Source organism: Sceloporus occidentalis, unplaced genomic scaffold (assembly GCF_023333645.1).
Source record: "Sceloporus occidentalis isolate IW3139 unplaced genomic scaffold, rSceOcc1.0.p SCAF_3, whole genome shotgun sequence".
NCBI lineage: Eukaryota > Metazoa > Chordata > Lepidosauria > Squamata > Phrynosomatidae > Sceloporus > Sceloporus occidentalis.
In genome coordinates, this window is record NW_028316983.1 from 48,288,732 (window position 1) to 48,302,357 (window position 13,626).

The window sequence follows — 13,626 nt, forward strand, 5'->3', positions numbered from 1 at the left end:
CTTCAGAACTTCCATTGAAATCATTGGATTTTACATGTTTATACTAAGCTGTTGGTGTAGGGAACGATAATACCATATAAAGCAAACAGGATTTCTGAACATACAAAATAATTTTGATTTTATTACTCAAGACAACATTATGGCATAGAATGTTCTGTCAGCTTGAAAGATTGAACGGAAAAGGTTAGGGAACAAGATAAGAGACAGTGTTATCAAATTCACACAAAGTGATATAGTTAGACCTTAAAAGCACAATGCCTTTAAACATGCTCTCTTAAAGCCCATTTCTTCTTGTAGTAATGCTTAAAAATACCTCTTGCTGGTTGGGGTGGCTTTTAAAGCTATTTTGTTGAGTGGGTGAACTGCAGGTTCTGTAAGCATTCAGCTCACAATTCCAATCTATAGCTATTTAACAATGGGATAGATTTGCTCTGGATAGCTTTTGCAGTTAGTAACTTAGCAGCTGTATTTTCTGTAGGATGGTGTTTCCAAGAAGCCTTCAAAGGAAAAGTGCACCACAACAATCCCATTTAAACATAGATAACTGTGGCCACCCACCAACAGCACTACCTTTCTGTGATAGTGGGATTGTGTGCTCCTGTGAGGCAAGATGCTATGCAGACAGAAGTAGGAGAAACTCCCACATCAGACATACTTTTGCTGAGGAGCCAGACTAAATGTTCCAAATAGCTACTGGGCAGCAGCATCAGTGGAGGGTGACCCTGGCAAAGAGACAATGGCAGTGGCACCTTAGCTAACGTTTGCTAGTACTGCACTGAAGGAGGTATGGTACACCTCCTTTTGAGGATCTTTTTATCACAAAACCCCTTGATGATAGAAAAATAGTTAAGACATCCTTACCTTCATCAGCAAGAACAGTGAGTGTGACAGTGTTTCCTGCATCTTTGATCAGCTGCACAATATTTTCATGTGAGAGGTCTATGATTGACTGACCATTCACTGCTGAGATTCTGTCTCCTACTTTCAGTTTTCCACAATGATCAGCTGGACTCCCTTCAATGACACGACCAATTTTATGTGGAATCACTGAGAAATGAAAACAAAACAAAACAAAACAAACCATTGGCCTCTATTAGGCAGGAAATATTACAGGTTGAGCCTCCATTATCCAAAATGCTGCGGACTAGAAGTGTTTCTGATTTTTTGGCGGGCTACAGACCGCCGCTTACTCCATGCGGGAGCTGTGGCACTCGCACCGCGCGGAGCAAAAAAGAAGCTCCAAAATGGAGCTTCTTTCCGCAGCGCACTGATGACATTGCGAAGCGCCAAGGGCGCATTCGTGACGTCATTAGCGCTGCGCGACGTTCGGACGCTCAGCGTCCGATACGTCAATATGGCGCCGGCCATGTAGAAGGGCCGGCGCCATATTGTATGGACACAGTCCGTATTAGACCCAGGGGCGTCTAGAAGAGACGCCCCTTTTTTAAAATGGGACGTCCTGTGGACGTCCCAACTGCCGGTGTGTAACCGGCCTTTATTTGTTCAGATTTTAGAATAGAGTGGGACCTCAGTATCTGTGGACTTGCTATCTGTGGATTTGAGCATCAGCAGATGGCAAGCCTGCGCTGTCCCCAATGGGGCTTGGGTCTCAGAGCCCTCCCCCGAGATCCAACACCTGGGACAGGCCCTCCAGACGCCAAGACCCAAGCCCTGGCACTGGATCTGGCTCCCTCTGGTCAACAAGATTCCAGCGGATCCCCTGTGGATAACAAGGGCCAACTGTACTTGCATATACAGAATGAGATGTTTTGAAGATGAGACCCAAGTCTAAACATGACATTCATTTAAGTTTTGTATACCTTATACATATAACTTGAAGGTAATTTTATACACAGTACTTTTAATAAGTTTGTGATGAAACTACGTTTGTGAACACTGAACCATCAGAAAGCAAAGGTATCACTATCTCAGCCACCCATGTGGACAATTTTGGATTTTGGAATATTTTGGATTTCAGAATTCTAGATAAGGGAGACTCAGTCTGTTTAAAGCATTGCATTAAAAATGACCTTTCATAGAGTTTGGGAGTAATGCATTATAAACTATGATATTACATGTAGCATTTTACTTTTGGAAAAGTAACATTAACATGTAAAATTTTTAAAACAACCCTCCAAGCTCTGGGTTTGTAACAGTCAAATGCCATTTCTCTCATAATACTCATGAGAATTGTAGTTTTATAAAGATGCTAAGAGGCTCCTGTAACAAATTCTTAACTGCACTTCAAAGAACTACAGTGCGCCCTTTCCTATGGGGGATCCATTCAAGAACTGCCCGCGTAAGGCAAAAACCACGCGTGCTCAATCCTCATTGAAAACAATGGGGCTTGTGCAGGCAGGCGCACTGTATATCTTCTTGGGATTTCCTGAGAACAGAAAGACTACAAATCACATTTGCACCAATCAACTGCATTCTCATTCTGATCTTATCCTGACATTTTGTGAAGGACTAATGTAGGTGGAAGTAATACTGTACCTTCATCAAAAAATATCCCTCTCAATGCATGATTTTGTCTGATGACAATCCACTTTTACTTACTATGGCAAAACTATAGCAAACAGCATATAGCATTTTGATATCCAACTGCAAAAATATAAACTGGAAATCTTGACAATCATCTATCATACAGTTCAGTCTTACTATCGTCATCTTTAAAGATGTACAATTTATGCATTAAAGCCTAAGTATGATAATATGAATCACATAAACAAATATATTCAAATGTATATATATTGATACATTCAAATACAATGTGTAAGTACAGCGAGTCCTTGTTATCCGCTGGGGTTGGTTTGGTTCCAAACTCCCTGTCGATAACAAAATCCATGAATGCTCAAGTCTCATTAAATACAATGGCATAGCAAAATAGCATCTCTTATATAAAATAGAAAATCAAGGTTTGCTATTCGGAATTTATACTTTGTTTTGGAATATTTTTAAGCCGTGGATGCTTGAATCTGTAGATAAAAAAATCAGTGGATAAGGAGGGCCGACTGTAACTCCAGAAACCTTAGCCTGTCTTTATCAACTCTGGGCTACTTCTTAAAACCATGTAAATTCTTATGAAATATCTAACAAAATCACCAACACTACTGTTGCATTCTCTATAACAAATCTATTTCTTTAATTTTCTGGAGAAACTTCAGGTGAGTGTTGCTGCATGTCATGCCTCCAGAGCATCTTTGATGCTCTTGAGACATATATTTAGTTGAGATTATACAGTGCGCCCGTGCCATACGCGGGCGCGCCATACGCGGCCTTGAGCATATGCGCTCAAGCCGCGGCGTGCGTGCGGGGCGGCACGTCCCATTCAATTGAATGGGCGCGCGCCCCCGTTGTGCCCCGCGCGCACCCGCACACGAGCCCCATTGTTTCCAATGGGGCTCGAGCATAGGCGGAATTCGCCTTACGCGGAGGGATCCGGAACAGATCCCCGCGTAAGGCGAGAACGCACTGTATTAGCTTTTCTATGTATTAGTTTAGAAGGGGAAATATAGATCTATAGCTTTAAGAAAGACAAGGACTGTGGGAAATCCTAGGGTCTTATGCTGTCTCCCTCTAGTTAGTTTCAGTGTGTAGTAAGATTTCAGCCAAGTCAGACCTGGAGAGAGTATTTTTCTTTGACAAAAAGATAAGTCCACAGAAGAAAAATGATAAGTCCTCAGAAGAAGAAAGATAGAACCCACCAAGAAGAGAGCAAGGTATTTAGGAAGGACTATTGAGCAAAAGGAGATCAGTTTCATGTTTTGTGTTTACAACCAGTAAAGCTTTGAAAACTTAAGAAATTTGTGGACAAGTCTTTTGTTCTGGCTGTGATCCCGAGAGCCAGAGGCCTTACTACACCCAAAGTCCATAGCATTGCTCTTGGGACAAAACACTGCACATAAAAACAAACAAAGCAAAAAATAATCTGTTTTCACATTATAGTTGCATACTCAGAGAAAGTAGGATGATAATCTCAGAAAGGTAAAAAAAGAATAGTGTTCACAAAATCTTCTGAACATTCTGGGATTGTTAGACCAATGTATTCAAATAGATACTCAACTAAAGGGGAAAGCAGTTAAAAGCTTAAAAAGCAGCTTTGCCAGTAGACTTGACTGGCTTGCCTAATGCTAGACACAACTTCTTATTAAAACTTACTAAGCAATCTAGCAGCTAAAAAAAGTAACACTGTGACTGTTATCACAACTGTGATATTTCAGAACTGATTGTGATACATTATCACCATACTGAAACTACTCTACACCTGCTAGTTCATATGAAGTCAACCACTTATAAGCAGGACTCTGTGTAGTCAGTAGTTGGTCCTAGTTTTGAATTTAGTAATAAATTTGTAGCCAGTAGATCAATTTTTAAAGTGTAAGAAATGAAAAAGCATAAAGGTGAGCTAAAGTGCACAGTTCCACTGTAGAGGAGTGCTCACTCAAATTTTGGAGAAGGGAGGTGCACTGACAGGAATTACACACAACCATTTGGTGTCATGTGTGAGTTAATGTAGTGTGTGTTGGCACAGCATGCCTAGAACATGACAAAAATGTAGTCAACAAATCTAGCTTAGCTCTGTTGTTGTTAACTGTTGCCAACCTTCAATTATGTCAACCTTATGAATGAGAAACCAGCCAAGTCACTTGTCATCAATAGCTCCATTCAGGGCTTGCAAACTCAGAGCTGTGGCTTCCTTGTTTGAGTCTAACCATTTGCAATGCAGTCTTCCTCTTTTCCTTCTTTTTTTTCCTTTTGCAATCTTGCCAAGTATTATTGGCTTTTCTAGTGAGTCATGTCATCTCATGATATGTCCCAACTATGACTGTCTCAGTTTAGTTATCTTGGCTTCTAGGGAGAATTCAGGCTTTTTATTGGTTATTTTAGCAGTCCATGGTATCTGCAGAACTCTCCTCCAGCATCATGCCTCAAATGTGTGGATTCTCTTCCTATCAGCTTTCTTCACTGCCCAACTTTCACAACCATACATATAAATGGAAAATACCATGGTACGGACAATCAACTTTGGTATTGAATCATATATTTTTACACTTCAAGATCTTAGTGGTAGAATTCAGAGGTAATAGCCATGTTAGTCTGGAATATAAGCATGCAAAGAGATATTGTAGGACTTGTGAGGCTAGTTGTGCAAAGGAGTTATAGCATAAGCTTTTGTAGAGCTTGCATCTGAGGAAATAGATCTGGTCTATAAAACCTTATGCTACAACACCTTCTACATAGTTAGTCTCAAAAGGTGTTATAAGATCCCTTTCGATACTTCAGAATCTTTATTTAACTCCTTCGAAGCAGCACTTCCATGTCCTACTCTTATTCTGAATTCTTGACTGCAGTCTCTATTTTGGTGAATGACTGAGTCAAGGCACAGGAAATCTTTGATGATTTCAATGTCTTTATTTTCTGCTTTAAACCAAGTATTTGCTATTTGCTTCTAGTAGCAAGGTGTCATCTACATGTCTTAAACTGGTGCTGTGCCCTCCCCCAATTTTCACACCTCCTTCCTCAAAGTTTAATGCAGCTTTGTGTATGATACATTCAGTGTAGAAGTTAAACAGATAGGGTGATAAAATACACTTTGTCTAATTCCCGTGTCAACTGGAAAACATTCTGTCCCAAGAGTGGCCTGTACTCTGAGTTCAGATTATGTATTAGGATAATCAAATGTTGTGGTACATTCATTTCTTTAAAAATGATCCACAGTTTTTCATGATCTACACAATCAAAGGGTTTGCTATAATCTATAAAGCACAGGTTGATTTTCTTCTGACACTCTTTGGTACGCTCCATCTAATTCAACTATTACCGGAGAAAAATGGAGTGACTGTAGTTTGTCAATTATCTCTTGATTTTCCACATAAAAATATTTCTGTCTTACTAGTTATTCATGACAAGTTGTCTGATGTACATTTATCTTGGTCTTCTTTCAATAAAGCTGAAACCATGTTTATTCTTCAGTCATCTGGAATCATATCATTTCTTCAGTAATTTTTAAATACAGTGCCTAGGTTCAGATTTTTCTTCCCCATAACATAGGGATTCTTGTGTGAAAATTAAATTGAAGTCCATCTGTTTATCTTCCCATCATTTTATTTTCTTCCAAAACCCTGAAGGCTTATAGCAGAAAGAGGCATAATTCTGCCTGGATCTTTGCACCTGCTCATGCTCCCACTATGACTAACTGTAATTCAGAACATTCCACATTATAGTTAGGTTTGCTGTGATGACATTACCAACACAGAGCATCAAACAATTATTTGGGCCAGTTGTCAGGTTTTCTCTCTACAAATGTAGTTAGCATCCCAGGTTACACTCTCTACATTAAAAAAATCACCCAGAAAACCCTCAAAGTTCACAAGCTAGTCAGAAAGATGAACTGTCCTGAGTTAATTATGGTTGTTCTATCATAAACCATAATTTGCAGGAAATAAACAGGTGGGATAAAGGTATATTTAGCAAAATCAGCATTTTAAACCATGACAATAAATCTCATGCAGCTTCTGGAAGTCATCTGTAACGGAAGTCTAATGTAGTTAGACTTGCAATTAACGAAATAGCTTCCATACAGACTTCGAGCTTTTAATGCATCTGAAGAAATTTTCTAGCCATTTCTTCTAAATTTTAATTTCATTATTCTCATGCTGTGACTGTAAACTCATAACTAGTGTGTGATTATGGCAACAGTGTTATCTGCAGAATCACTGTGTATAAAGAAACATATAACTCCACATGAGACACTGGAGGTTAACTGTAAATTATATTTAAAAAAGGCACTCAAGTATAAATGATAAATGAAGGATCCATCAAAGCCCAGAACTGCTATTTTAGTCCTTACGATGTTGAAATAAGAGTTCAGTTATCTTCCATGACTTTCTACTGAAGTTCCCTTTTTAGAATTGCAGTGCCAAACAGAATTCCATCCTTTTTTAAAAACAGAATTGTATTTTGTATTATGCAGCATCAGGATTACACAGGGGAATTTGGCTTAGTTATCAACAATATTTTTTCTCTCTGACGCTGTCTAAGCTCTGACTAGGCAGCATGAAAATCATATTTCATATGTCTAACTCAGGGCACGTAATCAATTCTACAGCATCAGAGGGTGACAGCACCAGTTCCAATCGTTTCCATAGCAACTGTCTTTATAAAGGAGAATGAAGAATCTCTGAGTACTGACCTAGTACTATAGCAATACCTCATTTTTCATAACTACTTCCTATTTCACAAAGTGCGCTGTGGTAGGGTACTTTAAATGAAGTTTAAGAACAAATCATTAAAACAAGCACAGAAAGTCTGAAAATTGCCAGTATTTTCTTACAATTTTCTATATTTAAATGAATAAGGTAGGAGAAGAGTAAACTGTGAAAAGTTAGGCATCATTTCAGTAATAGCAAACAATATTATTAGAATATGAAGTCGAAGGCTTTCATGGCCGCCATCCATAGTTTTTTGTGGGTTTTTCTGATGTTTCTTCCTGACGTTTTGTCAGCATCTGTGGCTGGCATCTTTAAAGAACTCTTCTAGAACATAGCCACATAGCCCAAAAAAGCCAGAAAAAACTATATTATTAGAACAGCTATTGGAAAAAATAACGAATTTATAAACAAGAAAAAAGAGGCATTTATAAGCAAAACAAATCTGAAAGTCTGCATCACAGCAACAGATTACAAAAATTAATTTAATGGACTTGAACAAATCTGTCATTGTAAACTCTCTATTCTATTTTAATTTTATGAACTGAACATCATCAATATTCTGTTAAGCATATTGTTTATAAAATATTTGCAAAATAGGGCAATGGTACTTGAAGAAGAAGAAGGGGCAGGAAATCCCTGCTTTAGAAGCGGAATTCTCCAGAGCTCATTCAAGGTTTCAAAATGGATAACAATGGTGGGATACAGACTGCCCAAAAGGGTGGTCTGCCGCCGCCCTAGTTTGCTGCATGAGGGAGTCGCAGCGGACAAACCGCGCAGCTCCCTCGCACAGCAAAAAGAAGCCGCAAAAAGCGGCTTCTGTTTCTGGTGTGGTTGTGATGCCGCAAGGCGCCAATGATGCCCTTGCAGCATCACAAGGGCGCTGAGACGTACCGACGCTAGGAGTCCGTCACGTCAAAATGGCGGCGCCCGAATGTACAGGTCACCACCATTTTGATGCCCTCGTCATGTGCGAGGGGCATCTGAAAACACTGCCCCTTGCACGTGACGATGGTGCCCCATAGGGCCCATCTAGAGAGCGCCTATATATTACAAATCAATGACACTGAAATAAAAGTAAAATAGTAGTAAAATCATAGAAAAATGGAGCAAGCTTTTTTTAAAAAAAAAAACAAGAAAATAATACATATTAAAAACAAAAACATTAAAAGACCATTTCCCTCTGGTTTCCCAACATGTTCATGCTAGTAATTGACAGCAATGGTTGTATAAATGCAACAAACATATGATTTAGAAGTAGGCCAAGACAATGGGAATTAAAAGAAAGAGAGAGGCGTGTATGAGTTTTCAGATTAAAAGAATGTGTAAGGCTGTGACAAAAGCTTTTGGTTACAGTTATTTGCAGAACACCTATCAAATGATTCAGATAATTAAAGCAGGCAATTCCATTTCAACTATATTAATAAGCAAAGCTGAAATCTCACAGTACTTACCACCAGGTGGTGGCTTGTTTTTTGAAGTAAGGATCACAAAACCAAACCCTTCATTCTCCTTTCGTTGCAGCACAACATCATATGCCTCTGGGAACTGTTTATTGAGTAACTCTACTCGGTTTGGCCTAGGAGATCCATTCTGGGAGGAGATGGCAATTTGAGATGATGACTCTTCTTCTGGTTGCTTATCTACTACAAATGACACAAAAACAAGTACAGTAAACATAATCATCATCGTGAAGCTAGTTAAATACAACCTAATTTGATAGAACCAAGAGGAGATATGTGCAGAGAAATCATAATACAAAATGCCTTTAAAATTATAACACAAAATGACCATAAAGGACATATGGAGTGTTAAGACTAGTAACAGAAACAGACTTAATTTGTATGTGCAGAAATATTTTTCCTTTATTTTGAACCATGGAATCTCTTTTAAACTCCCTGTACTAGCTGGATCCTAGAGTAGATCAGGCCTGAACTCTCCCTGGAAGCAAAGATGACTAAACTGAGGTTGCCGTAGAGGGCAATAGGAACAAAGGAAGACCAGAGATGGATAGACTCAGTCAGGGAAGCCATGGCCATGAATCTGCAGGAGCAGGCCAGATGAGGACTGGGTGATGGAGGTCTCATACAAAGGGCTACCATGGGTTGAAGTGAACTCAAAGGCAATTAATAACAACAAAGTCGATGGTTAAACTATAGGGAATACAAACATATTATTTTAAACCAGCGCTGATTCACCTGCAAAAGCATAAAAATTCTAGGACTGATATCTGTAATACATTCTTGGTCTCCTAGAAAATCAATATTTGTCACAATGAAACAATTCTGTGGCAAATACAAGATAAGTCTTTTCCCACCGGGCCTATTTTATAAAACTTTCTTTATTTTCTTGGAGATTTAAAGACTGTTTCATCAATCCCTCAGCCATGGAAACCAGATTTGTAAACTACAGTGGGTTCTTTTTATCCGCTGCGGTTTCTGGACCCCCGGGGATACCAACATCCATGGATGCTCAAGTCTCATGAAACACAATAGCATAGTAAAATGGTGTCCCTTATATAAAACTGCAAAATCCAGGTTTGCTATTTGGAATTTATATTTTTTGGAATATTTTCAAGCTGTGGATGCTTGAATCCGTGGATAAAGAATCCACGAATATGGAGGGCTGAGTGTATTCTCTTTTTTGCACTGGTTCAGTCCATTTGAAGCTTAAACAAATTATCCATTACTTAAGGAGTCACATGGCAAAAGTGAGCAGCAGTACTATGAAGCACACACAGCAGTCCCAAAACAATCTAGGCTCATAATGAAAGCTGAGGTTCAAAGACAGAAATTACCCTTCTTTGGGTAACGTCTTCTTTCTCAACAGGTGGTTGCTTACACTCAATCTGATCTCTTAGTTCTATAAAACACCATGCTGGCACTAACCAGCAGGTAAAATACTAATATAATGAATACAAGCCTCTGTTAATGTTCTATTTGCTGCTTAACACATTTTGATTCTACTAAAGAGGTTTTCTTTTACTGAATGCTCAACAGCTTTCACATTTTGGAAGCACAGAGGAAAAGGACCAGACAGATTCTGTTCATAACTCAGCTGCTATGGAGGGATTGCCTGGCCCCAATCTAACCAGATTCAGCCCCAAAAAGGAGCGGATAAGTTCTGCTCCTTTTGGGAGCGGAAAGGAACCACCCCTTTTCCTGAAGAGCCAGCATCCAGCTGGCTCTGGGCGAGCAGCATGTAAACGCCACACCCCCAAGCGAGAGAGAAGCCAGCCAGCGTACAATCACCGGCCTGGCTTCTGTCTGGCTTGGGGGTGTGGTGCATCTGAATGCCATGCCTACAAGCTGGCTGGAACACTTAGAAAGAAGTGGCTCAAAATTGCAGACAACATGAGCTGATCTTGCAGGCACCCTCCACAGTGGCCTACAACCTGTTTCAATAAGGGAGATATTTTCATTAAATAGTACTGTAGATAGACTTGCTGGGGAAATTGCAATGGGAATTCTCTTGTTCGAGGAAACACCTGGTTTATTAGCTCTGTACCAAGTGGAGTCAGTGTGTGAACAGCACAAGAAATAATGTGACCAGTAGAAAAACCTACTGAATAAGGTACTGTTTGTCTGATCTCCATACCCCTCTTTACTAGAATGCTTTACTATCCATCCAAACGCATGACCTTTTGTTTCTATGTAACATCTAGAACCTGCTGACCCATATCTTTAAGCTTAAGGAACAATGCCTCTTAACATATAAACATATGCATTCTGATATAGAATCTGCCTCTTTTAGGACCAAGTATGCTAGCATCTTGGTAAGTCCCCGGAGATTCCTGCATTCCTTCAGTTCCTGGAAGACATCCAGTTGCTGTTATCTCTACTGAGGGCTGTGAACCACGTTTCTGAATTTGCCAGTTATACTCTGCTATATGCCAGCATTGGTTATACTGGGCTCAGATGAGTTGCTGATAAATGTGACACAGTTAACTGTGCTTACAAATGCACAGGTATTCTTGTTGTAAAAAATTATCAGGTTCTAAGTAAGCTTTCCAGACAGACCCATTTTCAAAGAAAGATCAAACCAACTTTTGAAACTATGGTGCTGGACAGACGGGTGCTATAGGGGCCCTCGTCACGTGCGAGGGGGACGCTTCCAGACGGCCCTTGCATGTGACGAGGGCGTCAAAATGGTGTGCCCTGTTCAGATGGGCGCCGCTATTTTGACGCGATGGACACTTGGCATCTGCACGTCACGGTGCCATAATGACGCCACGAGTGCACCATTGGTGCACTGTGGCATCATTATGGTGCCGCAAAAAGAACCCGCTTTTTGAGGGTTCTTTTTGCGGTGCGAGGAAGCCACACGGTTTGTCCGTTGCAGCTTCCTCACGCAGCAAAACAAGGCGTGGGCAGACTGCCCTTTTTGGGCGGTCTGTAGCCTGCCTAAGGGATGAAATAGATGACCAGAAAGGGGGTCTTGAAGCCGCTCTCCAAAATCAGATTGGGACCATGGCCCTAATCTGCTTTGAAGCCACCCGAAAAAGAAGCGGTAGACAGTCGCTCCTTGTTTCGGCGGCAAAAAGCCAGCTTTGCCGCCCACATCTTGACTGGAAACTGACTTCATGACCCTCCAGTGGCTTGCGCCGTGTAAACGCCACACCACTGAAGTGACATGAAGCTGCCCCCATATAAACAGCTGGGCAGCTTGGGAGCGTGCAACATGTAAACACTGTGCTACCAAGCTGCCAGGAAGCCAGTGCAAAAGGACCATCTTTTTTTGGTCCTAAGTCCTTTGGGATCCTTCTAATGTGCAGTTATTGCTATCCTAGTTGTTGCAGGCATCATTCTAATCAAGGTTTTATCATGTTAAATACTATTTGTTCCTCTATTACGAAGAGAACTGCTAACTTCTTGTTCCATTTTAACTGATCAATGAAATAAAGCCCTTGTCCCAAGGGTCACCAGACATTTATTTATTTATTTAACTATTTATATCTTGAGCTATATTCAAAGATCCTGGGGAGGGGATTGTAAGAAGCAACTTAAAGAATTCAATATGAAACAGTAAAAATAACAACAATGTACAAGCTGCAACTATCTACAGTAACAAATAAAACAAATTAAAATAGTTTAAACTATGTATATGTACAAGCTGGATAAAATTATTAGACCCCCCCCCCCCCCAAGCTTTAATAAAAAGCTGTAATTTATCTTGCCAACTATATGAAGCTAATGTCAATGCCAATGAGGCCTTGGGGGGGAAAATATTCCATAATTGGGATGCCACAACAGAGAAGGCCATATGGAGGAGGAAACCCTATCCTCCACACTTTCATTGACAAATAGGTACTGTTCTGTTAAAACAATCACCCTTAATAGTATAAAACGCAATCTATAAAGCAGCTTGAGGGAACGTTCTTTATACACTCGCCCCTCTGTTTTTGCAGGGGATCCATTCCGGACTCCGCAAAAATGGAAAATTGCCAATATTCAAGCCCCACTGGCTTGAATGGCGGCGCCCCCCCATTTTGTCTCCCTCCATTTGCCGTCCACAAACAGGTGAGGGATGTGGACTTAAGTCTGCAAAAATGGAGGATTTTGACTGGTGAGGAGGTCCAATTCCAGGGATCAAAAGTTGAGGCTTTCAAAATCATTTTCTACAAAACTTTCAAAATGAGCAAGATAGCATGGTTGCCTCCACCCCTTTTTAAAAAAAGAATAAATTTGCCAAAGGAACAGGACCTATGTTTTTTGAAACCAGCTGGTGATGAGATCTTGAAGCTTGTCTTTCAATATTTTACTACCTATAGGTTTATCTTTTACAAATCAGTCCTGAATCTTCAAAGCATCTTAGTTTCTCCACCTCCAATACTCTTGGCAAGATAGGGGAAGCTGGCATGGGGGTGGCAAAATTATCCTGTGTCCCCATATCTATAAAGTCAGTTCAAGGAAGACACTTTCACTTCAGCTTCTAAGCATCAACTGAAGAGGTCTCCAGGCAATTTATCACCAACAGGATCACAGATGTGGGAATCTGTCATTTCCAGGAGCTAACATGCCACTGAACATCTATCAGAGATGTTTCAACCCTTTCCAAAACTGTAAGAGGCAAAACTAGCTTAGGAAGTGTTCCGAAATACATTTTAAAATTGGACTCAATTACTTTCTCTAAAGCCTCAGTGATCGTAGATGTTTTAACAGTCTCCTAAAAAGTCTTCACGAGCAACTGAAGGAGTATCTTCCTGTTCCTTTTATTTTCTGCCATTTCCAGGAGTCATAATGACCCTGAGCAGGAGTTTTGAGAATATCTCTTCAGGTAACAGATGGGGAAGGGGAGAGATGCAAGTGAAATCTATGAGGAAGCCTGTGACAAGAAACAGATGTGGCTGTCCACTAATGTTTGCAGATTACTTGTGAAGGCACCATGCTGCTTCTGTAGAATAAATATCTATTTG

The 13,626-nt window shown here is 40.2% G+C and overlaps 1 protein-coding gene across 6 annotated transcripts in view; it reads right to left on the reverse strand.

Moving 5' to 3' along the window:
- MAGI3 (membrane associated guanylate kinase, WW and PDZ domain containing 3) overlaps positions 1-13,626 on the reverse strand; it is a 188,840-nt gene that overhangs the window by 28,009 nt on the left and 147,205 nt on the right. For 4 of the 6 annotated variants that reach the window (XM_089514387.1, XM_089514385.1, XM_089514388.1 and 1 more), the window contains 2 exons: positions 8,666-8,857; positions 862-1,047 (listed from right to left, as the gene is read on the reverse strand). In XM_089514387.1, the coding sequence (XP_089370513.1) occupies positions 862-1,047; positions 8,666-8,857 (378 nt within the window). The remainder of the gene's footprint in view (positions 1-861; positions 1,048-8,665; positions 8,858-13,626) is intronic. The other 2 variants (XM_089514386.1, XM_089514390.1) reach the window with 1 other exon arrangement.